The sequence below is a fragment of the Canis lupus genome, chromosome 26 (assembly GCF_048164855.1).
Source record: "Canis lupus baileyi chromosome 26, mCanLup2.hap1, whole genome shotgun sequence".
In the NCBI taxonomy this organism is placed as follows: Eukaryota; Metazoa; Chordata; class Mammalia; order Carnivora; family Canidae; genus Canis; species Canis lupus.
The window spans coordinates 27,656,169-27,684,076 of NC_132863.1; the positions used below are offsets into that span (position 1 = coordinate 27,656,169).

General features: G+C 50.2%; 3 protein-coding genes across 14 annotated transcripts in view; 1 reads left to right on the forward strand and 2 right to left on the reverse strand.

Moving 5' to 3' along the window:
• Positions 1-3,860, reverse strand: part of MTCL2 (microtubule crosslinking factor 2) — a 76,425-nt gene extending 72,565 nt beyond the window's left edge. Inside the window, exon 1 of one of the 2 annotated variants that reach the window (XM_072800902.1) lies at positions 3,836-3,860. Coding sequence is in view for 1 of the 2 variants with exons in the window: in XM_072800901.1 (XP_072657002.1) it covers positions 2,133-2,819 (687 nt within the window). In the remaining variant the exon portion in view is untranslated. Of the gene's footprint in view, positions 1-2,132; positions 2,835-3,835 lie in introns of those variants that run through there. The other variant, XM_072800901.1, reaches the window with a different exon arrangement.
• Positions 2,454-26,804, forward strand: TLDC2 (TBC/LysM-associated domain containing 2). 10 transcript variants are annotated; one of them, XM_072800929.1, is made up of 10 exons: positions 2,454-2,469; positions 4,476-4,540; positions 7,144-7,350; positions 8,495-9,726; positions 12,657-12,760; positions 13,988-14,167; positions 14,683-14,835; positions 17,332-17,427; positions 22,692-22,765; positions 23,728-26,804. In XM_072800929.1, the coding sequence occupies exons 5-10, from the start codon at positions 12,728-12,730 to the stop codon at positions 23,861-23,863; spliced, it is 672 nt and encodes a 223-aa protein (XP_072657030.1). In that variant the 5' UTR covers positions 2,454-2,469; positions 4,476-4,540; positions 7,144-7,350; positions 8,495-9,726; positions 12,657-12,727; the 3' UTR covers positions 23,864-26,804. The 10 variants fall into 10 exon arrangements, with proteins under 10 accessions (XP_072657030.1, XP_072657035.1, XP_072657029.1 ...); XM_072800928.1 differs by lacking the exon at positions 2,454-2,469 and adding an exon at positions 3,556-3,943; XM_072800927.1 differs by lacking the exon at positions 2,454-2,469 and having other exon boundaries at positions 4,391-4,540.
• The window catches only part of SAMHD1 (SAM and HD domain containing deoxynucleoside triphosphate triphosphohydrolase 1), a 57,176-nt gene continuing 54,416 nt past the window's right edge, over positions 25,149-27,908 (reverse strand). For both annotated transcript variants that reach the window (XM_072800904.1, XM_072800903.1), the window contains exon 16: positions 25,149-27,423. In XM_072800904.1, the coding sequence (XP_072657005.1) occupies positions 27,289-27,423 (135 nt within the window). In that variant the 3' untranslated portion in view covers positions 25,149-27,288. The remainder of the gene's footprint in view (positions 27,424-27,908) is intronic.

Below are 27,908 nucleotides of genomic sequence, written 5' to 3' on the forward strand. Positions count from 1 at the left end.
CTCGGATCTGCACTAATGCCTGGTACACAGTAGGTACTAAATAAATGGTAAAAGAATGAATGAGAGGCCAGAAGAAAGAGTCAGGCCTGCTTCAGGGGGGAGGAGGATATCGTGCCGCCCACAGAACCCACAAAGAACATGATGGATGCTCTCCATACCGCTGGAAAGCAGCGGTGATTGCAACCATCCTCATCTCTTCTGAGGCACACTCTATGCCAGGCACTCTTGTGGTGTTTACACACATCATCTTTAACCCATAAGGCTGGAGGAAGTGTGGTGTGCCTCTTTATAAAGAGGAAACTGAGGCCTGTAGACAGTAAGTCACTTTCCCAAGGCCACATAGCCAGGAAGCCAGACCCCAGATCCACCCAGATCCAGAGGCCTGCATGTGAAGCCTGAGGTGCTGAATGAGAGTGGAAATGTGGTCCAGGCCCAGCCCAGGCAGTGGGATGTACCCAGACATGCCTTGGCCCCTGGGAGACCTTGGGCTCAATCTCTCGCTCCCTTGCCTTCTGGGATTGCTATCCATCTTAACAGCCACAGCTGGCCCTGATGACTTCCTGGAGTGGACAGGAGCCCACGGGGGTTGCTGATGCATGAGGAGACCTTGAAGCAAAGCTCCATGTGCCCATGGCACAAACAGTGCTGGCCAGGAGGTCTGAGTTCAGCACAGCTCAGGTGGGCAGGGCCAGAAACAGTCAGGGGGCAGGGCCAGGCCTCTTTCTGGTTTGTCTCCGTCCTTCTACCCACCCTTCGCTTGTCCTCTCCTCACCGTGGCCTTCTGAAGACTGTGAGCGCTGATGGAGCCTTCAGCTATCAACAGTGAACAGGGGCCTTTGGGAAGACTCACCCACCCATCTAACAGAGGAGGAAGCAGGGGACCTGGCTTGGGGAAAGATTAGAGGCTGAAGGAGTGGATTATGCTGATTTCAGACGGACTTTGTCCTTTTATTCTAGAAGCATTTACTGAACACATGCTGGATGGGAAATCCTGGGGGGAAAATCAGGAGGGAGAGACACTGTTGAGCAAGACCCCAAAAGTCTAAAGAGAGAGAAACCTATCTAGCCAGAAGAGCTACAGTGCGAAGCTAAGTGTTGCCGGGCAGACATACATAAATCAGCACAGTGATGTGAATTCTGTGGCTCCTGGCCAGGGTACTCTGGGTGTGCCAGGCCATCAACTGACAAGAGTAGTAGGTAACATTTCGGCCTCTTCGAAAACCATGCCCAGCCAGGGGTGGTGGAGCCCGTGAGGCTTTCTTTCCGTGTCCCCAGCCAAGGCCAGCACCCAAACACTGACAGACCACGGGCAGAGACTGGCCGGTACCCAGTAGGTGCTCATGTCCGCTGAGAGGGTGAAGGCAAGGCTCGTGTGCTCTCCTGGGAAGCTCTCAGGGCCCCAAGATGCCCAGACGCAATGCCCCTTTCAGACGGACGGCTTCCCTCCTCTCACCGGGAACATGGGAAGGACAAGGCAACGGGCCAGGAGGGGCCGGAGGGACTGCTGTGTGTACAGGGCAGAAGACGACATCCTGGGATTTCGGAAGCTGCCTCTGAACCAGTTCTCCCACGACATCATCCTCCCAGGCTGTGGGACCGTTAGACTGGACGGAAGTCGGACTCTAGCCAAGGGGATGTTCCCAGATGTCATGCTTTCAAACAGGACCCGCCCTGAAAGGCAGGCAGGGACAGGCCTGCACCAGGCGAAGCACTCAGGATAGTGTCGTGGCCTCCCCTGGGCAGGGGCCGCTGGGTTTCCCTGGCACAAGTGCACACGGACACCGGTTCGGGAAAAGACAGCAACCAGAGGCCTGGCCTCGGGCCTGGGGGTGGGGGTTCTAGGAAGGTGAAGGACAGGGGGTGCAGCCCTCACTGCCCACCCCCACCCCCACCCCATCCCAAGTAATGCATCCTGGCACCTTCCCAAGCAGTCTTCCCAAGACTCCCTCCCTCCAGAATTAGGGCCCTTTGGCCAGTTCCTCCCCGGGAGGCGGTTTCCCAAATAAAAACGGAGGCAGGATGTGTGGGAGCCCCACGCCGACCTCGGGCGGTCCCCGGGGGCTGCGGCCCCCTTTCCGCGCTCCTCCAGTCGGGCGCCTCGGCGCCTCCCTTACCGCCCTCGGCGCCCCCACCTTGAGATAGTCGTTCTCCGAGCGCAGCTCCTCCAGCTCCCGCACGAAGCCGCCGGGCCCGCAGTCCAGCATCTCCTCGGTGAGGTCGGAGAAGGCTAGCGAGGCGCTGAGGGGCAGGCGGCTGCTGCCCACCGACGACGCGGCCACCGACGGCTCCTCCGGGGAGGCGGGCGGCCGCGGGGGCTGCTGTGCGGGCGGCGCGGGCTGGGGCGGCTGCCCGGGGCGAGCCCCCGCCGGGCCCCCGGCCGCCGACTCGGCGTCGCTGCTCAGCGCCAGCTCCAGGCCCAGCAGGCGCGCCTCCTCCGACGCGCAGTCCGACACCTCCGAGCTGCTGTCGGTGAGGCTGGGCGGCGGGGGCGGCGGGCGCGGCCCGGTGCCGGGGCGCGGGCGGCCCTTGGCGCGCACCCCGGAGCGGACCCCGGCCACCCGCGTCCCCGCGCTCCGCGCCCCGGGCGCCGCTGCGCGCCCCTTCTTGTCTGGCCGCGCGGAGGACGCGGCGCTGCAGGCGGCGGCGGCGCCCGGGCCTGGGCCGCGGCGGCCCTTGGCCAGAGACCAGCCGGCCACGTCCTTGGGCCGGGCCGGCGACGGCGCGCGGTGGCTCTTCTTCCTCTCCGGGGCGGGCGCGGGCGCGGGCGCGGGCGGGGGGCCGCAGCCCCGGGCCGGGGGCTCCCCCGCCGGCACCTCCATCGCGGCCTCCCTCGGCCTCAGCGAGCGGCGCGCATGGCCCGGGCCCGCCCGGCCTCCGCGCCCCTGGGGAGGGTCCCGGCGCCGCTCCGACCGCCCGGGCCGCGGCTCCTCTCGGCCCAGCTCCGCCGCGGGGCTGGGCTCCGGCCCCGACCCCGACCCCGACCCCCGCCGCGCCGGCTCCCCGCCGCCCTGCGCTCGGAGAGAGCGGCCCGCCCGCCTCCAGGCGCCCCGGCTGCGGCTCCGGCTCCGCCCGGCGCCCGCCCCCTCGGCCTCGCCGCGCCCCCGGAGTGCGCCGGGGCCCCGGCTGCCCGCGCGCCGCTCGCTCCCTCGGGCTCCGAGTCCGGCTGCGGCCCGGGCCCCGGCCCCGGCCCCGGCCCCGGCCCCGGCCCCGGCTCCGCCCGACGCGGCCCGCCCCCCGCGCAGCCCCGCCAGCTCCCCGCCCCGCCGCCTCGGCTCGGGGGCGCGCGGCTCCGCGAACAAAAGGCGGACGCGGCGGGAGCGGCAGGGAGGGACGCAGGCTGCGAGCGAGGGAGGGATCTGCGAGGCAACAGCGACCCCCTCGAGGGTCAGGCGGGCCGGGGCTGCCGCGGCCCGGGCTCCCGCCGCCGCCGCCGCCGCCGCCGCCGCTCCGCCGCCGCCGCCGCCCCCGCCCGCCCGGGGGACGAACCCGGCCGACGCGCCCCTGCGCCCAGCGCCCGCGCAGGGGCCCCGGGAGCGGCGAGCGAGGGGACTCCCCGGCGGAGGCCGAGCCGCCCTCAGACCGCAGGAGCCAGCATCCATATACACCGCCGGCGCCTCGCCCCTCGCGGCCGTGCGGAGCGTGCGCGAACTCCGCCCCCCTTAACCTCGCCGGGCGAGACCGACCATCCCATAGTACAGATGCGTAGACTGAAGCGAGGGAGCACGCGCCGTTAGCCCAGAGTCGGGCCGAGCGCGGATGGGGCCCGTGACGCGCTCTGGTTCTTCTGCCTCGGCCTCCCTCCCACGGGCCTGCGGACATGCCCAACTCTGCGCACCTTAACCTGCCGGAATCTCGGGCACTCCTGCTCCAACCCCGACCCGGTCTCTGGCTCCGCATGGCTAAAATGGAGGCGTCCCATTATGAGCCCGGCGATGCTCTGGGAGTAGGTTCCGGCCCCGGCGGGGGCTGGCGCAGACTGAGGCAATTGTCCTGATCCCCGCACGTTCCCTCCCCGGGGCAGCCCCAGACAACCCCCGAGCCCTGGCTCTGGTGGTTTCCGCTCCTTCCTTCCAGGGCCGTGCTTCTGGCTCTGTTGTGGGTTTTCCCGTGTCTGCCGCCCCTTCCCGCCTCGGTCCACTCCCCTGCTCCTTGAAGCTACTCTCCCTCACCGAGCCACCGCTGGGCAGAGCCCGTTTTAAGCCCTGGGCTGCCCCACGGGTGGGCACCCATTCTCCGGGTGGCACCTCCTTGCCACCTGGGGAGGGGGCAGGGTTATGTTTACCCCCTGCAGTCTCTTCTTTTCCCGGTTCCTGCCTCCCCTCCTTTTCCTCCACCAGCCGATTTCTCCTTCCTCTTCCCCCCACCCCCGCATCCAACCCACCCACCCCCCCATCCTGTTTCTCCGCCTCCTCCTGCTCTTGACACTCAGTTGACACCAGGTCTGCTTCTTAATTTCTATCCCACCTCCTTCACAGTGGGGAATACCGCGGTATGCCTTCTCACCTGAGACGTGGCTTCACCCTGATCCAGGTGTGTCCAGGTGTGTGAGTGCCCCCTCCACCCTCAGGTGTTTCCTCCAGGTGGTTCCACAGAGCCACATGGAGCAGGGCCACTTAGCAAGTTCTCCACAAAGGCTTCTTTAGACATTCCCACCACTCCTGGGCAAGGCACCACCTCCCCTGTTTGCCCTGACTGTCCCCTCACCTAGTCCATAGGCACCAGGTAGGACAATAAGTGGACTTGTCATTGGTGCATTCCTGACCTCATGGAGCACGCAGTATAGGGGGGAGATGGGCCACTGTAGATTCATCACAAACAAGCTGGTGGTGTATAGCACAGGGCAAGGGCCAGAGCAGGCCTTCCCAGCTCCTGGACCTCAGAGTCCCCATTTGGTCTAGTCTGATGCAACAGATGACAGAGTCCTTCCAGCTCTGATGCCTCCATTTCTTGTAGGGTGGTCCTTTTGTGGCACAGAGATGCTATAGAGTTCTCAGAAATGGTTTGCCTTCTCTGTGTTTCAGTTTCTTGTGGCTGACTGCATTTTCCAAAGAGAGGCACAGCAACATACAGCCCACCCCAATCACCCTTTTTACGGTGTGGCATTGACACTCTTCCAGTTGAGCAAGGGGATCTATATCCCCTCCCCTTGAACCTGAGTAGGCCTTTGTGACTGCCTCAACCAATAGAGAGTGGCAAAAGTGATGCTGTAACTTCTAAGGTTAGCCCATAAAAAGCTACTCAGTGCTCTCCTGAGCTCACACTCTCTTTCTCTCTTAATCCACTCACCTTGGAACCCAGGCCCCATGTTGGGAGGAAGCCCAGGCCTCACAGAGAGGTTAGTAAAGGTGTTCCAGTCAACAACTCCAGCTCTGGTCCCTGCTAACCACCGGACATGTGAGAGAGTGGACCTTCAGATGATTCAGCCCCCAGCTTTGGCACTGTCCCAGATGATGCCAAGTAGAGCAGAAATGAGCTGTCCCAAACTGCAAAATAAATATTGTTGTTTTAAGCCACTAAGTTTTGGGTTAGTTTGTTACACAGCAATGGATAACTGGAATGCTTGTCCAAGGTCACACAGCTTGGAAGCAACAGAGCTGAGACTGATTGGAACCCAGGGACATCCAGTTTCAAAGTCTGTTGTGCTGATGGGCAATGTTCAGCTCACACACACAGTGTATAGCAGTGGATGCTATCTAAAGCTCCACTCAAGGAACACCTGGGTGGCTCAGCAATTGAGCATCTGCCTTTCACTTAGGATGTGATATCAGGGATCAAGTCCTGCATGGGGCTCCCTGCGAGAAGCCTGCTTCTCCCTCTGCCTATGCCTCTACCATTCTCTCTGTGTCTTTCATGAATAATTAAATAAAATCTTTTTTTAAAAAATTACAAAAATATAAAGCTCTACTCAAGAAGGAATGAAGCATACAATGATTATAAGAATTTTATATCAGATTGTAAGAAATGATGCCAATTACTCAGTGGAAAAACAGGTAATTTCCTCCCATTCAAGCTGCTAAATTGACCACCATGATGAAAACTGAATGAAGACTAAATCCTGAAAAGCTTCAAAGAGGAGGTGATTTTTTTTTAAACTAAAGGGTGTTTTTTCTTTTTTCATTATACAAATCATGAAAGAAACAAACCACTGGCTGAGGGAGAATTAGAGGAATTAGTAGGGGACCCTGCTTTATTTTATTTTTTTTTTAATTTTTTTTTATTTATTTATTTATATAGTCACAGAGAGAGAGAGAGAGAGAGGCAGAGACACAGGCAGAGGGAGAAGCAGGCTCCATGGACCGGGAGCCCGACGTGGGATTCGATCCCGGGTCTCCAGGATCACGCCCTGGGCCAAAGGCAGGCGCCAAACCGCTGCGCCACCCAGGGATCCCGGGACCCTGCTTTAAATAGTATAGTCAGGGAGGCCTCACTGAGGAGGTGGCATTTAAACTGAGTTATTAAAAATAAATAAACTGAGGGTTTTTTTAAAGCCCTATAAAATTAAAATAAATAAACTGAGTTATTCAGGGGCACCCGGTTGCCTCAGTCAGTAAAGCATGCAACATGTAATCTCAGGGTTTTGTGAGTTCAAGTCCCACATTGAGCATGGAGCCCACTTAAAAATTAAAATGTTTTAAATATTTTTTTAATATGTATACATACAAATTGAGTTATTCAAAGACCCAAAGTAGAGATACCTGCGTGGCTCAGTGATTGAGCGTCTGCCTTTGGCTCAGGTCATGGTCCCAGGGTCCTGGGATCGAGTTCCGCATCGGGCTCCCCATGGGGAGCCTGCTTCTCCTTCTGCCTCTTTCTGTGTATCTCTCATGAATAAATATAAATAAAATCTTTAAAAAAAAAAAAGAGTAAGAGAATTTCAGGCAGAGGGAAGAGCGAGGGCAAATCTCTGAGGCAGAATAAGCTTGATAGATGTTGAAGGAAGTGAGAAGGTCGGTGTGACTGGGACTCGATGAGTGATGGAAAGTTAAAGGACAAGTTAAAGCTGGAGTGAAGCCAAGGCATGCCCTGGGCAGGGGCTTTATTCTTGATGCAGCAACAAGCAATTGGAGCCTCCAAGCAGGGGCATGACATAATCTAATTTGTGAGTGGGTTTTGGGTTTTTTTTTTAATTTGTATTTTAAACAGATCACTCTATTTGGTCTGGAGTCCTGAAGAGTCATCAGCATTCAAGCATATTTAAATCCTCGCAACCAGGTGAGGTCTTATTGGGAGAGCATCTATAGAGAAAAGAGAAACTGGTCCACAAGCAGGAAGTTAAGAAGTCCTGATTCTGGAAAGTGACTTAAAGAGGAAAAGCTACCAACAGGAGACTGAGAGAGAGCACCCAGTAAGGTTGGAGAGAATACACAGCGATGCGTTGCAGGGAGGTCAGGAGGCTGAATGAAGTGGGAGGCATCCCTGGGTCAGGGGTCTGGCAGTGGAGACGCTGCAGGAAGAGGAGGGCAGAAAAGTGCCCCCTGCCTAGCACCACTAGGAGACTGGGGTGGTGAGGACAGAAGTCAAAGGGAGTGCACTGAAGAGTGAGCAGGCTGTGGAGGTGGAGTGCAGAAAAAAGAGAAATGGAGCAGTTGGGATGGGGACCATCCTGTGGAGAGAGAGGGAGAGAGACAGAGAAGGAGACAAAGAGGGATCAAGAGATGAGGGCTTGGCTTTTGAAGGGAGCAGGGGACTTACCTCCATCATCCTGGAGGAAGGATGGAAGGCATGGAGGAGGGGGTACCTGGGTGGCTCAGTGGTTGAGCTTCTGCCTTCAGCTCAGGGTATGATCCCGGGGTCCTGGGATCAAGTCCCACATCGGGCTCCCTGCAGGGAACCTGCTCCTCCCTCTGCTTATGTCTCTGCCTCTCTCTCTGTGTGTCTCTCATGAATAAATACAATCTTTAAAAAAAAGGTGGGGGAGAGGGGGAGCCATGGAGGAGATGTAGGGGCTTCTGTCTGGAGGGTGAGGGGGCTGCTGCTGATGGCTTCTGTTTTCTCAGGTGAGAGTGAGGAGACCAAGGAGGGCAAAGACTTCAAATCTCAGAGAACAGAACTTAGATTTCCCAGGACATGGGGGGAGGTGAAGCCAGTCCACCCAGTAGGCATGGGGTGTTTTCTAGAAAGGACTCTAGTCAAGTGTATTTCATACAGCTGAAACTGTGAGGTGCCTAGGATTTTATGTCCTCTTTCCATCTACCAGAGGGGCAGAAACATTTCCCATGCATTTATAAACTCTTTGCAAGCATCACTTTTAATACTTAGAAATAATCCACGGAATGGATGTTCCAAGAATCACTTAACCTTTCCCCTTTTTATTGGACATTCAAATTGTTTCCTGGCAATAATATTGGGAGTTCTGAGAGAGGCGGCGTGTGGTCTGGAAAAGAAAGGAGAAGGCGAGCTTTGAGCCAGAGCTGGGATGTCTGGCACTCTGGCGCCTAGAATCCCATCATGGGAGCTTTTAGGGGCCCTATTATTGGATTGGTGTTCCTGACAGGTCATATTCTGGGTTTTCCTGGACACAAGAACAAAGAATGAGACAGCAAAGCAAATCTCACTGGCTTCTCAAAGTGCCCAGTGGTTCAGGTCTTGAGCCTGAGGGAAATAAGTTTGGAAAAAGGGCCAGGTATGTATGACCCCTGAACCGTTTACAATTCAAACACATATTGCAACAGCCCTGTTTGAGGTGGCAACAGGGCCATTTATTTGCCTGTTTTCCCCATAATACAAGGCTTTTCTGCATCCCACCCTTCCTGGAGGGGGCATCGCCCTAAGAGACCTGGACTTAGAATATCTGGGACTCAGGTCCTCAACACAAAGCTCAGCAGAGAGGGTGTCTTTCAGCTGTGTGAGAATGAGGCAGGCCTCCAGAGACAAGGGGTCCACCCACCCAGCAGAGGCCAGGAGACCACTTGGTGGATGTATTCTCCAGTGGGCACTGGCCTAGGTGGAGACTGCTTGTTCTGGGATTAGCTGAAGCCCCTTCCAACTTGAGGATCTGTGATTTGACAACACAGCATTCACTGAATCCTACTTTGTTTTGAGTCAGGGACAGAAAAGTATCCTCCCAACACACCCCCGTGGACGAAGTGCCTACTGTGTGCCAAACACTGGACTTCCCGTGCGTGATCTCACATACTGTCACAACAGGCCAGTGAGGAGAGAGTCATCACCCCATCTGAGAGAGGGGAAACAAGCCAGGGCAGAAAAGGATGTCTTCTCTCTGCCTCCCAGCCTCGGGCTTCCCCTGTAGAATGGAGTGATTGATGGAGAATCCCACGGCATTGCCTTTTCCTGTAGCATCTGTACCCGATAAAGAAAGGTTCCTAATGGTGGGCTCCAGGCTCCAGGTGGTACCTGGTAGCTGTGGTGAGAGGAGTCCAAGAGCCAAGAAGTTCAGTGTCCTCCATCTCTTTGGACTGGTGGGGGCCGAGCTGGAGGTCAGAGGGTAACAAGGTCTTGTTTGTGTATATTTATGGGATTTGAGTTTCTGATGGACAATAATCCCTGCCAGGCTTCCCAGCTGGAACGGGAGTGGGCATAAGGCCAAGGCCAGACGCCCTCTGGGCAGGTATAAGAGCTGGGGAGGAGCGCCTGGAGCCTGGCTGGGGCAGAGGTGCCAGCCACTGCCAGGGGACCAGGGTGCAAAGCTAAAGCTGCTTCGGACAGACTGCCAGGTGGAAGAGTTGGTTCTGGAAGTGGCTGTCTCTGGAGAGCCTGGGAGATACGGTAAGGAACCATCTGGCTGGACAGGCTGGGGGAGGTTGCCAGAAGCCAAGGCTGTGCAATGCAAGAACATTTTTCCCATTCCTGCCTTTTTCTTCCCCATTGAGCTACTTCTTCTCCCTACTAAGTGACCAAGAGACCATCTGTCCAGAGGAGCCCAGGTGGAGACTGAGTGGGTATTTAAGTGTCAGGTATTTAAGTCCTGAATTTCTCAGAGGTGGTATTGGGAGAATAGCAATAAGCACTATCATTTCCCCAACACTCACTGAACACCAGGCACTGTGGGTTATCTCATCGAATTGATAGCAGAAGAATGGAGGCTGGACTTAGCATCCTAGTTCTTCAGGCATTATCCTTTTTTTTAAAAAAAAAGATTTATTTATTTGAGAGAGAGCATGTGCACAAATAGGGGGAGGGGCAGAGGGTAAGAATCTTCAGGCAGATTCCCAGCTGAGTGGGGAGCCCAATGTGGGGTTCCATCCACGAGCCATGAAATCATGACCTGAGCTGAAACCAAGAGCTGGACGCCTAACTGACTGAGCCATCCAGGCATCCCAGGCATTCTCTTCTTTCACTCTTACAACAGCCCTATTAGGTGGTTGTTAGTATTTTACAGAAGAGGAGGCTGAAGCACAGAGATGTTAAGTAACTTGCCCAGTGTCACATAGCAAGGAAGTGGTATAATCAGGATTTGAACTCCCTGACTCCAGAGCTTGTACTTATTTTTTATTTTTAAGATTTTATTTATTTATTTGAGAGAGAAAGAGAGGGCATGCACACAAGCAGGGCAGGGGCAGAGAGAGAAGCAGATTCTGGGCTAAGCAAGACTTAGGACTTGATCCGGGGACTCCAGATTGTGATCTGAGCTGAAGGCAGACACACAACCAACTGAGCCACCTAGGAAACCCAGAGCCTGTGCTTGTAACCACTGTGTTATACTAGTGTGGCTGTGATAAGTTTCTTCCACTCTCAGAATGGTAATTTCCTTATCTGTAATCTAAGGTCATAAAACTTGGTGCTCAGAAATATATTACCCAAAGATTCCCTAAAGATAAATTGAGATGGGTCAGCTTTAAGCCCTGGGAAGCCTTGTTGGAAACATTATCAAGAATTATGGGGGCACCTGTGTGGCTCAGTCGGTTAAGCATCTGACTTTGGCTCAGGTCATGGTCTCAGGGTCCTGGGATTGAGCCTCATGTCAGGCTCCCCACTCGGGGAAATCTGCTGTCTCTCTCCTTCCCCTCCTTGTGCTCTCTCTCTCTCTCTCTCTCAAATAAATAGATAAAATCTTAAAAAAGAGAAAGGAAGGAAGGAAGGAAGGAAGGAAGGAAGGAAGGAAGGAAGGAAGGAAGGAAGGAAGAAAGAAAGAAAGAAAGAAAGAAAGAAAGAAAGAAAGAAAGAAAGAAAGAAAGAAAGAAAGAAAGAAAGAAAGAAAGAAAGAAAGAAAGAGGGATCCCTGGGTGGCGCAGCGGTTTGGCGCCTGCCTTTGGCCCAGGGCGTGATCCTGGAGACCCGGGATCGAATCCCACGTCGGGCTCCCGGTGCATGGAGCCTGCTTCTCCCTCTGCCTGTGTCTCTGCCTCTCTCTCTCTCTCTGTGTGTGACTATCATAAATTAAAAAAAAAAAAAAAATTAAAAAAAAAAAAAGAAAGAAAGAAAGAAAGAAAACGAACTATGAGGGGGTGATTGCCTGGCTCAGTCAGTGGAACATGCAACACTTGATTTTGGAATCATGAGATAGAGCCCCATGTTGGGTATAAATATTACTTAAAAAAAAAAGAACTATGTGTATGGCCCCACCTTTTTAAAGATTTTATTTATTTATTTGAAAGAAAGGCAGAGCTAGAGAGAGCAGGAGCTGGGGGGAGGGGCAGAGGGAGAGAGAAACAGGCTCCTCATTGAGCTGAAGGCAGATACTTACCTGGCTGAGCCACCCAGGCACCCTGTGTATGACATTTGATCCAGCATTCAACTTTTGAAATTTATCATAAAGGATATAATCAGATTTACGAACAGGGAATTTCATTACAATTTTGCTTATAATCACAGAGAATTAGGAACACACAAAATGTCCAACAGTTGAGGAATAAATGATACATCCTATGAGGAAAACAATATGTAGCCATTAGAAATCACATGTTCAAAGGGTGCTGAATGTCACTGGAGAATTCTCATTTTTAAGTGGAAAGGTACTTTTTAAAACTATACATAAAAGTATATGTGTGTATATATATATGATAAATGAAAAAAACTGGAAAAATATACTTAAGGGTTGAGAGTTTATCTCTGAGGGATGAAATTATGAATATTTTTGTATCTTTATTCTTTTCTAGATTTCTCAAAAAATTTTTTTTGATTTCTCAAAATTTCTATCATACACATGCCTTTTTAAATTAAAAAAAGGAAGATTATTTTTTTAAATGGAGCTGTTGTTTATTTGTTGTTCTTTTGGTTTAGTCTTGGCTCCTTTCAAAATTCTGTTATAATACACTTGCTGGCTTTGAGAGGGAACTGAATTGCCGGCAGTGAGTACTGTGAGGGCCTCTGAGACTCTGAGATGATCTGGTATAACATGTTTCATGTGGAAAAACTGAAGCCCAAGGGTACAAGGGACTTATCCAAGGTCAGAGAGAGAACCAGAGGCTCCAGATCCCCAGCCTGGAGCTCAGGCATCTGCCCAAAGGGCCAGAATCCCTAGGCCAAGCTGCCAGAAGGGCAGGGAGATGGAAAGGAATCACAGCTAGAATTTACTATGTATGATTAATATGTGTTAGTTGCTAACTCCAGGTGAGGCCTTGAATGCTGAGGGTAGCTGACCTCACAGACCTACCCAGTGATGATTAGTCTTGGGAGTGACAGGAGAGAGAGCAAAGGGCAGCTGGGTGGCCTGGCACTAGCAGGGTGTGCCCCAGGCCTCTCCCTGTCATCTCTAGGCCTCACCAGCAGTGCTTCCTCCCCTGGGAGGGCTGAGGACTCTCACTGACAGCCGCCGGGCTCAGACAGAATGAAAGGTCTCCGTTGGCGTTACACTCGGCTGGTAAGGGGCCCAACTTGGGCTGGGGGACAAGCCAGCAAAGGTGGAGTAGGCTAGATCTCTGGTGGGGGCGGGGCTAGGATTGGACATAGATGGGTGATTTGTTCCCCTTCCAAGTCCCTCTCCAGCTGACCTGGAGTTCAAGAGTTCAGGAACCTGGGGCCTTGCCCCCTTACCCCTTGGTCCTGAGACCCTATGGAGCACAGATGCCTGTCTCCAGCCAGATGGAGCTCCATCCAGAAGCCCCACTCAGCTAGGACCCCCTTCTTAGGCTTGAACCTGGAGAATAGGAAAGAAATGTCCTCATCATTTCTCATTCTCTAGGAGGCCTCTCCTTATGAAAAGTCTCCAAGTCATTGTGTACAGGCACGTGTACACACACATACACACCCTCAATCATACATTCTGGTACAGACTGGAAGCTCAACTGAATGAAGGCATAAACCAACACACATCCACCTGACACACACACACACACACACATATTTATACAATCCCAAATCACATTCATAAACACGTTGACAGGCAAACACACAAAGTTACTCAACACCTTCTCACATTGATTTTGCCAACACAAGTCTATTTGAAGCTGACACACACCTTCACATGGACGATCACACATCTAACACAAACCTGCATGTGCCTTCTCAGCTGCTTCACACTTGTCTCCCTTGACTGACAGAAGCCTCTGGCCCTCATTTTCTTTCTTTGTAAAATAAGGATAGTAAGGAGCATGTTCTTAGGATTCTTGGGAAAATTCAGGGAGGTCATGCACAGCAAGCGCTCAGCCAGGCCTGGTTAAGAGTGTGCTGATCAGCATTGGCCACTATGGGTGTTGGTATTGTTATGATTATTGATATTATTATCATTGTTTCAAGTACAGATGCACACAGTTGCAGCTCTCAGGGCTGGGCCAGGCTGCCACCTGCCCTTCTCTTCTGCCCCTGAGCTTAGAACTTGATCCTTGGCACCCACTCTGGATCTATAGCAGGCAGGCAGACAAACCACAGAGTCCATGGCCACATCTGATGGGCATGGGTACCTGTGACTTCCAGCTGGCAGGGGCCAGGGTGGTCTTGTTGGTCAGGGCACCAGCCTCCCCTGGCTGGGCTGGTGGTTGCAGGGGTCTGAGTGGGGGTGATGAGGCAGCCCAGGCTCTTGTGCTCTGGAGACATGGGAACTGGTGTCTCCTTGAGCCTCGACTCACCAGGCCTCTTTGTATCTTCATAGCCCAGTCAGGTGGAAGATGCTTTATCTGTAGAGAAGGGTGAGGATGAGGAAAAGGAAGAGGAAGAGGAAGAGAAGACAGCCCCAGCTCCAGCCTCAGTCTCAGCTCCTGCTCCTGAAGATCCTGTGGAGCCCCAGCTGGCAGAAGCCAGCCAGGTTCTCGAACCCTCGGAGATTAGGCAGGTTGGAGCAGTGCCAGGAGCCTAAGGGTACCCCGCTCCTTCCCTACCCCAGCCAGGTCCAGGGACACCCTAGGCTCATTCCTCCTACATCCCAAACCTATGGTGGCAGTGGAAGGATGAAGTAGGGAGGAATAGGGGTAGGGATTCAGCACCTCATCTATTCTCCAGCCTCTAGGGACCAAGGTTATCAAGGGGAAAGAGTCCTGAGGGAGACCTGACCTTGATTCAAATCCTGGCTCTGCTGCTTACTCCTGGTGTGGACTCTAGACAAGTTGCTTCACCTCCCTGAGCCTTGTTTTCCTCAATTGTAAAATGGGACTAACAATCCCTCTCTCTGAGGGCTCCTAATTGGCCCTTGGAAACAGTAAACTCCTCTGCCACCCATAAAGCACCATGCCTGGGTGAGTGCGGCCTATTCAACCTCATTCTTTGTGGCACCCTGAGGTCAGAGTGGAAGAAACAAGGGATGGGGTGGGGGGACAAGGATCATTTGCTCACCTCCAGCCCTATTCCTAGCTCAGCCTCCACCTCCCCCCAAGAGTCACTGGACATCTCTGGAGCCTGGCCTTCCGAACATCGAGAGATGGCTTCAGCCTGCGGAGCTTGTACAGGCAGATGGAAGGCCGCAGCGGGCCGGTGCTGCTGGTGCTAAAGGACCAGGATGGTCAGGTGAGCTGGGCCACAGCCCCAACCTGAGGCTCTGGGGGTGCCTGACCACGCAGCAGCGGGCCCTGCCCCAGGGCAGCCTCAGGGACAAGTGGCAGAGGCCATAGCCTGTCACTTATAATGGATGCTGAGGATGACATTGAAACCATCCCCCCTCAGAGTCATTCCTTCCTTCCTTCCTTCCTTCCTTCCTTCCTTCCTTCCTTCCTTCCTTCCTTCCTTCCTTCCTTCCTTCCCTAATTCATCCATTCGACACTTGTATACATACTATGCATCTTCCATGTGCCAGCTTCGATGTGGACAAGAGCCAGGTCAGACAGAAGGGGTTCCAGCTCTCTGGGAGCTAGAGGCCTAATAGGGAGGTGGGGCCTGAGGGGAAGCAAATAGTCAACTGGGAAGACAATTTATGTGGGGCAACTACACCTTAATGATCCATTTGTGCTTTGAAATCCCCCTGCTGGTGGGAGAACGGATCTGAGAGACTAAGAGTGAAAGCCAGCCAGTGAGGAGGCAGCCCCGGGAAGCGCCCACCTTTTACAGCAGGGACCTTGGGAGAGCGCTGTCTCAAATCCATGTGGTCTCGCCAATGGGGCCCAGGCTCTCTGGACAGGGGCCAGCTAGCTTCAACTGCTCTTCCATGAGAGGAATGTGTTAGAGCTGGGAGAGATCTCAAGGGTCCCTGAGGACCCTCATGTGGACAGGAGCTCCCTCCATCTTCAAGATGCTGATCAAGGACCGTCCTCCTCAACGTCGGGGAGCTCACTTCTTCAGGATGGAGTCCCTTCCTTGGCAGAGTGTTGCTGACTATAAGGATGTTACTCTTTATATTAGGCCAAAACCTACTCCCCAGGGCTGCCTCCCAGTGATCCTGCCTCTGCCCCACCACACTCTGTAAAAGAGGGAAAACCTGCAGCCACCAACTACCCCACAGCGAGAGAATGGCTGAGGGAAATATGGTTCTGCTACATAGTGAAATATTGCCAAAGGCTGCTAAGAAAAATGATGTAGAGCCACAGCTATTAAAAGTGTTAAGTTTTTGTTTTTATTTATTTAAGACTTTATTTTTCTTTTCTTTTTTTCTTTTTTTTTTTTAAATTTATTTATTCATGATAGTCACACAGAGAGAGAGAGAGAGGCAGAGACACAGGTAGAGGGAGAAGCAGGCTCCATGCACCGGGAGCCCGATGTGGGACTCGATCCCGGGTCTCCAGGATCGCGCCCTGGGCCAAAGGCAGGCGCCAAACCGCTGCGCCACCCAGGGATTCCTATTTTTATTTTCTTAAGTAATCTCTATACCCAGCTTGGGGCTTGAGCTCACAACCCAAGATCAAGAGTTGCAAGCTCCACTGATTGAGCGAGCCAGGCGCCCCAGCTCTTGTTTTTAGAGTAAGATATGAATGGTACTCTTGGGCCAATGGAGAAAATGTTTTAAGAACTGGATATTAGGGCAGTCTTGGTGGCCCAGCAGTTTAATGCCACCTTCAGCCCAGGGCACGATCCTAGAAACCTGGGATCAAGTCCCATGTCAGGCTCCCTGCATGGAGCCTGCTTCTCCCTCTGCCTGTCTCTGCCTCTCTCTCTCTCTCTGTGTCTGTCATGAATAAATAAATAAATAAATAAAATCTTAAAGAAAAAAAGAACTGGATATTAGATATTATGGAATTGCTGTTAATTTTCTGAAGTGAGATGGTCGAATTGTGATAGTACGTGAGAAAATCCCCATTCTTAGGAGTTGAACTATTTAGGGGTAAAAGGGTTGTAATATCTGCAAATTATTTTCCAACAGAACAGCAAAAAATAGAAGAAGAGAGAAAGTAAATATGGTGAACACATTTACAGTTTTGAGTCTACACGGAGGTTATCTGTACCGTGCTTTTACTTTTCTGTATGTTTGAACTTTTAAAAAGAAAAGTGAAGGGAGGAAGCAGCTTACAAAACAGATGTACAGGGCACCTGGCTGGCTCAGTTGGAAGAGCATGCAACTCTTGATCTCAGGGTCGTGAGTTTGAGCCCCATCTTGGGTGTAGAGATTACTTAAATAAGTAAAACTTGAAGAAAAAAAAAACCCCACAAACCCAGGTGTACTATAGGATCTGGTTTTCTGTGTAAGAATATATACACTGGCATTAAAGATGCTGGAAAGAAATGCACAAATATGTTAAGAAGAGTTACCCTGGGGAACAGAGGGGGAATTGCAAAGGGTTTAGTGTTTCTTTCTTCTTGTCTATAACTTCTAATACCTTTCTACAAGGATTACTTTTACAAAAGAAGTATATTTAAGAAAAAGTAGGAGGACACCAGCAAGAGTTCTTCCTTGGGGAGTGTCAAGGGAAAGGACACACATTGATGGGCCTATGCAGCCCTCCCTATGCCCCAGGTCTGTCCCAGACCCCCCGGGGTGCCCCTCTAGGTGAGTCTGTATTACTAAGCCTGGAGAGCAGGTTTGCCAGAGGATATCCACTCCCTTCCAGCTACAACAGCAAGTTCTTCTATTTCCAGATGTTCGGGGCCTTCTCCTCTTCAGCTATTCGACTCAGCAAAAGCTTCTATGGTACTGGAGAGACCTTCCTCTTCTCCTTCGCCCCACAGCTAAAGGTGATATTCCCAACCTTCTAGGGAGGGGGGAGGAGGGCTATACCAAAGATCCTGAGGTCCCAGTGGCCCCTAGCTCTATTCCCCATGTTGGGGTGCCTCATATCCCTCCATCTTTCCACAGAGGGAATATGTCAGGGCAGTGGTGGGCAGCACATCCCCGTTGGCCGGCCCATCTTCTCTTCATTTTTTTTTTTTTTAGGATTTTATTTATTTATTCATGAGGGACACAGAGAGAGAGAGACAGAGACATAGGGAGAGGGAGAAGCAGACTCCTCGTGGGGAACCCGATGTGGGACTCAATCCCAGGACCCCATGATCACAACCTGAGCCAAAAGCAGACACTCAACCACTGAGCCACCCCGGCGCCCCCATCTTCATTTCTTAAAATGCTCAGTAGGTTCCTGGCAACTACAGACTGGCTTGTAAAGGAAGAGGGGTATGGCTCACCTGATGCAGGCTGTACAGACAAGAAGTCTGTCCAAGTGCCAATAGATCTGTGGGTGTACAGGTAGGAAAATAAAGACAGACACATCCAGTGACTTCAGCCTTATGAAGTATGGGCTGAGGTCATCAGCTAAGAGTGAGGTCAGAGCAGACAATGTTAAGGGTTGAGCAGAGAAAAGGTATCAAATCATCATGGGAGTGGAGAGGTAGGCCTATCAGAGAAACAGAAGGACAGGGTCACCTGGAGGTCTGTCTAAAGGCAAGCCAGTCCCCTGGGCACGCGTGTCCCTCCAGCTACATTTGGCTCCTTGAGTTCAGGCATGGGAGAGAGTGACTGGGGCTTTTGCCAAGCTGGTTGGACAGAGGGACAGAGGGGAGCGGAGGTTGACGTCTGCATCGGTAGGGAAGGGGAGCTGGGGAGGCTGGAGGACAATGAAACGAAGATGATAACAACAGTTGAGAGGTGGCTTTGAGGTCAGAGACTTGCAATAACGACACCCATTGAGCAATGTGTTGGATTATAAGATATGAGACAGGGACATTGGAAACAGACTGGTAAAGACAGATTCCCGGGTGTGAACACAGGAGACAGTGGCTGGGGTGGGGGTAAGAACACCCCTGGATTGGAAAAGGAAAGGATGGGGGGCACCTGGGTGGCTCAGTGGTTGAGCATCTGCCTTTTGCTCAGGTCATGATCCCAGGGTCCTGGGATCGAGTTCCTCATCATCCTCCCTGCATGGAGCCTGCTTCTCCCTCTGCCTGTGTCTCTCCCTCTCTCTGTGTGTCTCTCATAAATAAATAAGTAAAATCTTTAAAAAAAAAAAAAAAGGAAAAGGAAAAGGAAAAGATGATGGCAGGCAGGGGATGGGTCCGTGTGGGTGGCAAAATTCACCAAGGACAGTGGCAGGAATTAGGAAGGAGGGAAGGATGGTGAGCCAGAGCTCAACACTCTAATGCATGGTGATTGGTGACAGGGAGATGGGTGGGTGACAGAGACAAGACAGTGGGGGAGTCAGATGGTGCTTGCTGCCAGAGAGGAGGGCTTTTGAAGGAGGGAGGGGAACAGTCCCCAGCATCTCTCATCTAAAGCTTTTCCATCTCGGAGCTATTTATTGAATAAAACGACCGAGCACTTGGCACGAAGCACACTACTTTTATGACTCATAAAAATAGTAGCAGCTAACTGTACTAGTTTACCACCCGCCAGGCACTATTCTGAGACTTCCACAAATTAGCGCATTTAATCATGACAACATTCCTATGAGGTACATACTATTATCAGCCCCATCTTACAGTTGAGGAGGCGGAAGCACAGAGAAGTTAAGTAACTTGCTTAACCTCACACAGCTAGTCAGCGGGGAGGATGAGATGCAGAAACAGGCCCCGGCGCTTGAACTTGGCCGCAGCACTACACTACCTCTCTAAATGACAGATGGAGATGCTCTTGGGCTCGCAGAAGAGAGATGATCACAGTATAGAGCTATAGGTGCTGTGGAAGCAACCCCAAGGAGGAGCACCTATATGAAAAGGGGTGAGATGATCAAAGGAGACTTCCTAGAGGAGGAGCTTGTTGAGTTGGGTCTTGATGGACAAACAAGATCACCAGGTGATGAAGGGCGTAGGGAGCAGTCTTCTTGGGGCGTGTGCAAAGGTGGAGTAATTGAAAAGAAGACAATGCCCATTCAGGAACCCAAGAGACATATATCCAACTACTACCCTGTTTCCACTTGGACTGCAAGCATGGCATTTTAAGCCTCCCAGGTCCCAACCTGAGCTCCTGACTTTCCCCCACAAAATCTGCCCGTCCCGCCATTTTCTGCAATGAAGTTAATGGCACCTCCAACTTTCCTACCACTGAGACCAAAAAATGTTGGGGTCTTTAACTCCTCTCCATCACACCCCACACCTGAGTTGTCAATGAGCCCCGATGGCTCTGCCCTTTGTCTATATCCAGAAGTCACCACTTCTCACCATGTCCTTTGCTGTCACTTGGTTCAAGCCACCATTGCTACTTGTCCTTGTTCCTGCTGTAACCGCCTAATAGGTCTCCCTGCTTACACTCAGTCATCACAATAGCAGGTGTTCCTCTTAAAAGGTAAGTCAGGGATGCCTGGGTGGCTCAGCGATTGAGCATCTGCCTTTGGCTCAGGGCATGATCCTGGAGTCCTGGGATCCAGTCCCGCATCGGGCTCCCTGCATGGAGCCTGCCTCTCCCTCTGCCTGTGTCTCTGCCTTTCTCTCTGTGTGTGTCTCTCATAAATAAATGAGTAAATAAACAAAATCTTTAAAAATAAATAAATAAATTAAAGGTAAGTCAGAGCATGTCACTTCTTGGCTCCAAGCTGCCAATGGCTTCCTTTCTTGGAGAAAAGCCAGTATTTTTTTTTTTTTAAGATTTTATTTATTTGAGAGAGAGCACAAGCAAGGAGAGACAGAAGCAGACACCCCACTGAGCAAGGAGCCCCACATGGGACTCCATTCCAGGACCCTATATCATGACCTGAGTCAAAGGCAGATATCCAACTGCTGCTAAGCCACCTAGGCACTAGGCCAGTCTTTATTTTTTTTTAATCAAACAAAATTTTATTATTAATGAGAGAGAGAGAGAGAGAGAGAGAGAGAGAGGCAGAGACACAGGCAGAGGGAGAAGCAGGCTCCATGCAGGGAGCCTGACGTGGGACTCAATCCCTTGACTCCAGGATCAGGACCTGAGCCGAAGACAGGTGCTAAACCGCTGAGCCACCTAGGCCGCCCCAGGCAGTCTTTATAATAACCTACAAGGCCCAGGGTACCTCTGTGGCTCAGTTGGTTAAGGATTTGCCTTGGGCTCCAGTCATGATCTTGGGGTCCTGAGATCCTGCCCCATGTCGGGCTCCCAGTTCAGAAGGGAGCTTGCTTCACCCTCTCTTCACCCACTCCTGCCCGCCCCCGCCTCCCAGCTGATGCCATCTCTGATAAAAAAAAATCTTTTAAAAAATATAATAATCTACAAGGCCCTACATCTTCCGAATCTCTCTTATGTTGTTTCTTGATATTTTTCCTTTCCCTCACTCTCCTCTAGCTACAATGAGCTCTGAGCCAGTCCTGAAACATGCAGGCCTGCGTCTGCCTCAGGGCCTTTGCATATACTGTTCTGCCTCAAATGCCTTCCACTGGATCCCATGGCTCAGGTCTCACCTCCTTTAGGATTCTTTTTTAAAGATTTTATTTATTTATTCATGAGAGACACACAGAGAGAGACAGAGACAGAGACACAGGCAGAGGGAGAAGCAGGCTCCATGCAGGGAGCCTGACATGGGACTTGATTCTGGGTCCCCAGGATCAGGCCCTGGGCTAAAGGCGGTGCTACCGCTGGGCCACCGATTCTATTCAAATGTCATCATCTCAGAGAGGCCATCTGTGACCAACTAATTTACATTGACAACATTCCATTCTTTGGGAATCCTTTTTGTCCTTCTCTACTTTTTTATACTTAGCACTTATCACCTCCTAACATACTATTTAACTTATCCACCTCCACCTTCTAGAATGGGAATCCCATGAAGGCAGGAATTTTTGTCTGTTAAATTCACCATTCTACCCAGTACATAAAACAGTGACTGGTACTAAATGCTAAAAAAAAAAAAAAAAAAAAAAAAAGTTGAATGAAATGAATTATTTTTACAGGGGCTGTCTTCCCAACTTCCTGTTATGGAATCTTTTTTTTTTTTTTTTTTTTTTTTAATTGAGTGATCTTTGCCTATCTTTGGTCTCTTGGCACGTCTTGTGTTCTTCAGGAATTACCAATTGCTCCTTGAGGGCGATTCCAAACAGTGCTATGAACAGAGTCTCTGTAGCAGCAACGTTTATCTTACTCCCTCAAGTTTGAAGGTCACATTCTTCAAGGAAAGTAGAGAAGGAATTGAATGGCTCTGTCTTTTCATGGTCACTTGTTAATATTATCTCATCTCTTCTGAGCCCAGGACTAATTTTGTATTAGTCTATTTTCTTGCTAAAACCCCATGGTTGGGACGCCTGGGTGGCTCAGCGGTTTGGCGCCTGCCTTTGGCTCAGGGTGTGATCCTGGGGTCCTGGGATTGAGTCCCGCATCGGGCTCCCTGAGTGGAGCCTGCTTCTCCCTCTGCCTGTGTCTCTGCCTCTCTCTGTATGTCTCTCATGAATAAATGGATAAAATCTTAAAAAAAAAAAAAACATGGTTGCTCACAGCATTTTTTTTTTTAAAGATTTTAGAGGAAAGCAGGGGTCAGAGCAGGTCACACTGCAGTGTGAGGAGGGGCTGTGGGCAGGTAGGTGACAGGGGAAGCAGGAATGCATAAGGAGGCTGTGAGCAAGCGAGGAGTGAGTGTGGTGGGGACTGGGTGAGCACAAGTGGAGATGGACAGGGCAGGAATGAAGGTAGTCTGAGAGTCTCTTTGGGGTGGAGCCACAAGATTTGCTAAGGACCAGAGTATGAGGCAGCACAGGGAAATGGGCATGCTCCAGCGAGAGATGAGGAAACAGCTTGTGGCAGAATCAGGGTCCAGCTCCTGACCTGGACCTTCTCCGCTCTCCAGCTTTGGAAGCAGGATGCTGCGGAGAGTTCTGGTCTACTTCTAGAACATGGGGGTCTTTGGGGTTGTGGGAATTGAGACTAGAAAGCAAGAGGAGGTAAACTCGGGGAGGACAGAAGAAATTTCCAGAATCAGGAGCCAGGGTACTTCCTGATAGTGGGGCTTGGAGCTGGATGTTTCCTTCCCTCCACCACACTGCCACCCAGTGGTGTGGAGTCAGGCTGCAAGGGCATGACACACCCGGTAACCCAGCTTTTTCTGTCATCCCAGGTCTTTAAGTGGACAGGAAGCAATTCTTTCTTTGTGAAAGGAGACTTGGATTCACTGATGATGGGCAGTGGCAGGTGCGTGGCTCCGCCCTCCCCAAGTCTGGAGTCGGGGTAGTCTGTGTCTGGTCTCTCTCCCATCCGGAAATGCTGGGCTAGGCTGCCCCAGATGAGGCTGGTGGTAAACTTCCAGGCTTCTCCCTTCAACATCAGCAGCGACAGGAGGGGGGTGGAGTGAGGGGTGGGGGTGAGGGAGGGGGGCGGGGGGTTATCCTCCAAAGTGTTTAGGTTGATGACAGCTTTGTCTGAATGTATGTGATTTGGAGAACAGCATTCCTCCACATGGTTGTCTGAGGCAAGTCAAGGGATGGGAGGCTAGATCAGGAAACCGCTCACTGGAGGAAGGCCAGGCATCTGCCCAGGAACCTGGTGCAAGTGTGTGTACGCACGCGCGCCTGTGTGTTAGGAAGAAAAAGTTAGCCTTACTCCTGGTGAAACCTCCACATTCAGGCAGAATAAATCTTATCTTGAAGGCAAAGATGAAAGCAGTACCAGGCAAGTTCCTTGCCCTCCCAGCTGTCTGAAGAGCCTCTACTGAGTCAGTGTGGCACAGAACACACCAGCCATTGCTGATTTGCAGTAACCCACTTCCCAGCCCGAGCCTGGTTTGCCATCAAATGAGGGGATTAGAGTGGATGCTTTCTGAAGTAGTTTTTGGGCTGAGTCCATGCCTGAAGATTCACTCCTTCGGTTAAGCATTGCCATCTTTAAAATGTTCCACATGTTCTAAAACTGGATTGTGGTGATGGTTGCACCAATGTATATATTTATTGAAATCACTTAACTATAAAAAAAAGTGCTCCAAATCCTATGGGGGAACAACATGTGGAGTTCCCAATAATCTGGATAAATTGGTTTAAAGGAAGATTAAACAGACAAAACTGAGCTGTGGTTATGGTGAAGCCAAAGGCTGGTGGTGTAGACCTGGAAGGTCAACATCCAGGAGTTCAGTCATGCCAAGATTTTCCTCTTCTCTTTAGTGGCCAATTTGGGCTGTGGTTGGATGAAGACTTGTATCATGGGGGAAGCCACCCCTGTGCAACTTTCAACAATGAGGTGCTGGCCCGGCAGGAGCAGTTCTGCATCAAGGAGCTGGAGGCCTGGATCCTGAGCTGATGTCCCCATGGTGGGCAGCTTCCTAAAGCAACAAATGCTCAGACCTGCTCATGAATGCCATCTAGACCCTCTTTAGAGAGCGCTGCCCATTTTCTCCAAAATCTAGAAGACTGGCTGTGACCATACCTCTCTGTGGCCTGGGGACCCAAGACGGGCATGGAAGCAAATAATGTTCTCCTGGAGAGGTGACTCTGAAGGAGTGAAAGGTATTCACACCTCATCTGAGCAGCACAAAGTCCCTGATGAAATTTCTTTTTATTTATTTATTTTTTAAAGTAAGCTTCATGCCAGCATAGGATTTTGAACAAAGGACCCTGAGATCAAGAGTCACATGCTTCCCTGAGCAAGCCAGGCACCCCCTGAAACTTCTTTTTAGGAATTATACAACTAATACATGTTTATTGTAGAAAAAACAAAAGACTTAAAAAAAATTAAAATTGCCTAAAATTCAACCACCCCCAAAACATTAACATTTTCATTTTCATATATACCTTTCCAGATAATTTTCCACGGAGATCTGTGTGTGTATCTTATAAAAATGGGATTCTATTCTGTATGTTTTATTTATTTTTTTTTAATTTTTATTTATTTATGATAGTCACAGAGAGAGAGAGAGAGAGAGGCAGAGACATAGGCAGAGGGAGAAGCAGGCTCCATGCACCAGGAGCCCGACGTGGGATTCGATCCCCGGTCTCCAGGATCGCGCCCTGGGCCAAAGGCAGGCGCTAAACCGCTGCGCCACCCAGGGATCCCTATTCTGTATGTTTTAGAAATCATTTTAACTTAATACTATCAAACCACAGACACCTGGACTCAACTGGTGAAACTAATAGACTTCAGTAGCATCTTTTCTTTTCTAGTACATTGAACACTTCTTGTCTGCCACCAGTGTGCTGGGTGCTTACAAATTTCTAATTTCACAAGGAAGATATGAAAGCAGCAAATGAACAATATGCCTATTTTGATAAAGAAGTTGAATCTCTGTAGGTGGGGTCGGACCCAGGGCAGGTTAAAAAGGAGGAAAGACATGTTTCCTGACACAAGAGCTCAGGAAATGAATAAACATCCATATCCCTTCCTGTGACAATGCTTGCCTCCTGCCAGAAAACCAAGTAAGTCCTGCTAAATATCATCTCCTCTCCTGCAAACTGAATATAGCGTGGACATAGTCAGAAACATCTGGTAGATTCCTAGAAACATTTCCTTTGCACAAAAGGGTCCTGATTAGGCACACAAGTGTGAGAGGACATCAATAAGGAAAAGACTTTTGGTTTCAAGATGGAGATACATTCATGAAGCTTTATTGCAGCTGTTTCCCTCACCCAAATGAAGTAACCAACCATTTAAACTCGCAGTTCTACTTACATTCTCAAGGTGAAAATAGTTCAGTAACTCTAGAGGTTAAGTTGTTAAAAATCTCAGTTTTTATACAAATAGCGAAGGTGTTTCTTAAGAAAAATTTAACCTTGTAAATGGTACATGTTTCTGATCATTAAAACAGTTGCAAAGAGCATAAAGTGCAGCTGACTTATATGTAAAGGATGCAAACAAAGTAGATTCAAGTTATTTCTTAGCACAATGACACAATATTGAAATCATAAAATTCCAGAGTAAACCACAATGATTTAAAGATAGGAGTTACAGAAATAAAAACAGTATTAGCAGAAAAACATTACATTCTTGACCTTGGGTCTGGGTACACTAAGTCTTAGCCCTCTAGCTCCCCCCACTGAATGTTTTAGAGGAAGCTTGGCCAACACAGATATGACCTGTACCATGACTGACTTCATTTGTGCTTCTAGGAGCACATGTGGACACATCTCACCCACATAGAATTATAGTGGAAGTGGGACGGGTTTTAATTATCCTCCTATGAATTAGGGTCAACTCCTGATCATCTACTGGGGGATGGAGGAGGGTGATGGTGGTAATATAGAATGGCAGACACTCCTAATACTTTTCAGCCTAGTATCAACAGAACAGAACCTGGTTACATAGTGGAAGGTAGCAGCACTCCTAAGACTGGATAACTGCTGCTGTGGTCTGAGTTCCTTCCTTCCTCCCAATTGCTCTTGCCCAGAGTCAGGGCTGGGTCCCCAATCCTGGCCTGCCATGGAGGCTTTTGTAAGGGAGTGTCAAAGCTTAGGATGTAAAGGGCTTATGACTCCCATTCTCCACTGCCCTGCATCTACAGGATCCTTTGGCTGCCACCAGCTTTGGCTCTAACTCCAGACTTTATTCTTGGTAAAGTTCTATAGAACAGGCAATTAATTGTAGGTATATGGAGGTGGGGGTGGGTGCCCTTTGCACCGAATTGCTCAACCACAGTGGTGCCTACTCCACTGCAAGGTAAAGAACAAGCGTGGGGGAATACTGGGCTACAAAGGGTGACTCAGAATTGTAGGGATAATCACTCATTTCATCTCAGCAAGCTCCATCTTTGCGCTAAAACCCATAAAATGCACACTGAACAAGCAAAAACAAAATCCCAGCTCTGAATAGCCCCAAGAATGGCTTCTGTGACAACCTCTGATCAGTTTACAAGGGAAATTCAGACAGAAGGTTGGAAGGGGGCCTTCTCCAGGCCAAACCAGTGATAGTGACAAAGACCTCAGGATATGGGAAGCAAGTATTCAGGAGAAAGAAACTGCCCAGGTCTGGGGCTGCAACTGACCCAGAGAACAGCCTGGCTTGGGGGATTCCTCTGCCACAGAGGGTAGAGGTCCCTTCAGAGGCAGACTTATGTCCCACTTCAGGGGAGACCAGAGCCCTCAGATCTTTTCAATAAATTAATTAGGCCTCTCATTCAGGAGTTGAAGGTCCTCATTTCCTACCATTTAGTCCAACTAGCTAAAAGGGTAAGAAAAGGCCTTTCACTAACATTTCGATCACTTAAGAAGAATTGTCCTAAAAAAAAATAAAATAAAATAAAATAAAAAAATTAAAAAAAAAAAGGAAGAATTGTCCTCAAATTTGAAGTGATGGCTACGTCCCTCAAGAGGCTAAGATTTTATGTTTTGTTCTTAACCATAGCTGTTTATGATAGTCCCAATTTTAAATTCCAATGTGCACCTTCTCTCATTTCCAAACTTAAAAAAAAAAAAACACAACAATCATATGTCATAAGAGTTCAGAGTACATAAAAAAACTTTTTTTGTTATTGTAAGAAAATAAGACTACTAGAAGAGAAAGACTTTAGTTATGGTTAAAATGGGTAACACTTTCCATAGCATGTATAGCAAGATTTGTCTAATGCCTTTCATTTCTTTGGATAAAAATACTTGAGCATATGTGTTACATTCAAAATACAAAAAGCACTAGTTATCACTAAAATTTGTAGAACTCCACGACCAAATTCCCTACACTAGTTAATACTGTTGGGGGACAGGGAAGAGAGCTTTATGTAAACAAATGGTTGCAAACATTCACATTGAGTCATCCTGAAAAAGCCGGAGTTTAAATTTGGACCTTTCTCGGAAGTGATCTGGGCTCTGGGCTGAATCCATGTTATTCCACTCCGCTTTTCGAGGTGTTATAAGTGGGGCCACCACATCACCATCCTGTTAAGAAAAGAAAAACCAGGAACAAAGAAAAGCCAGTTTTCATAATTCTGAATGAAATCCTCAGGTGCACAAATCCTTGTCTTGCAGACAGATTGCTTCTAGATTGCTTCTAGACTCTTGGGAAACCCCAAATTATATATATGCTCTGTGCTTGGATCAAATTAGGAACACCACAGTCCTACATAGGAAAAGCTATCAGACCTACTCTTTTTTTTTTTTTTTTAAGATTTTATTTATTTATTTATTTATTTATTTATTCATTCATTCATTCATTCATTCATTCATTCATGAGAGATACAGGAAGAGAGAGAGAGAGGCAGAGACACAGGCAGAGGGAGAAGCAGGCTCCATGCAGGGAGCCTGATGCAGGACTCGATCCCGGGACTCCAGGATCACGCCCTGGGCTGAAGGCCAGCGCTAAACCGCTGAGCCACCCAGGGATCCCAGACCTACTCTTTTCAAAGATGGCCAGAAGTAGCACA

Coding starts and splice junctions, on each gene's coding strand:
- TLDC2 (XM_072800929.1), top strand. CDS start 12,728: ATGAAAGGTCTCCGTTGGCGTTACACTCGGCTG. Junction 14,168..14,682: donor AACCCTCGGAGATTAGGCAG/GTTGGAGCAGTG, acceptor CCCTATTCCTAG/CTCAGCCTCCACCTCCCCCC. Junction 17,428..22,691: donor CCTTCGCCCCACAGCTAAAG/GTGATATTCCCA, acceptor CTGTCATCCCAG/GTCTTTAAGTGGACAGGAAG.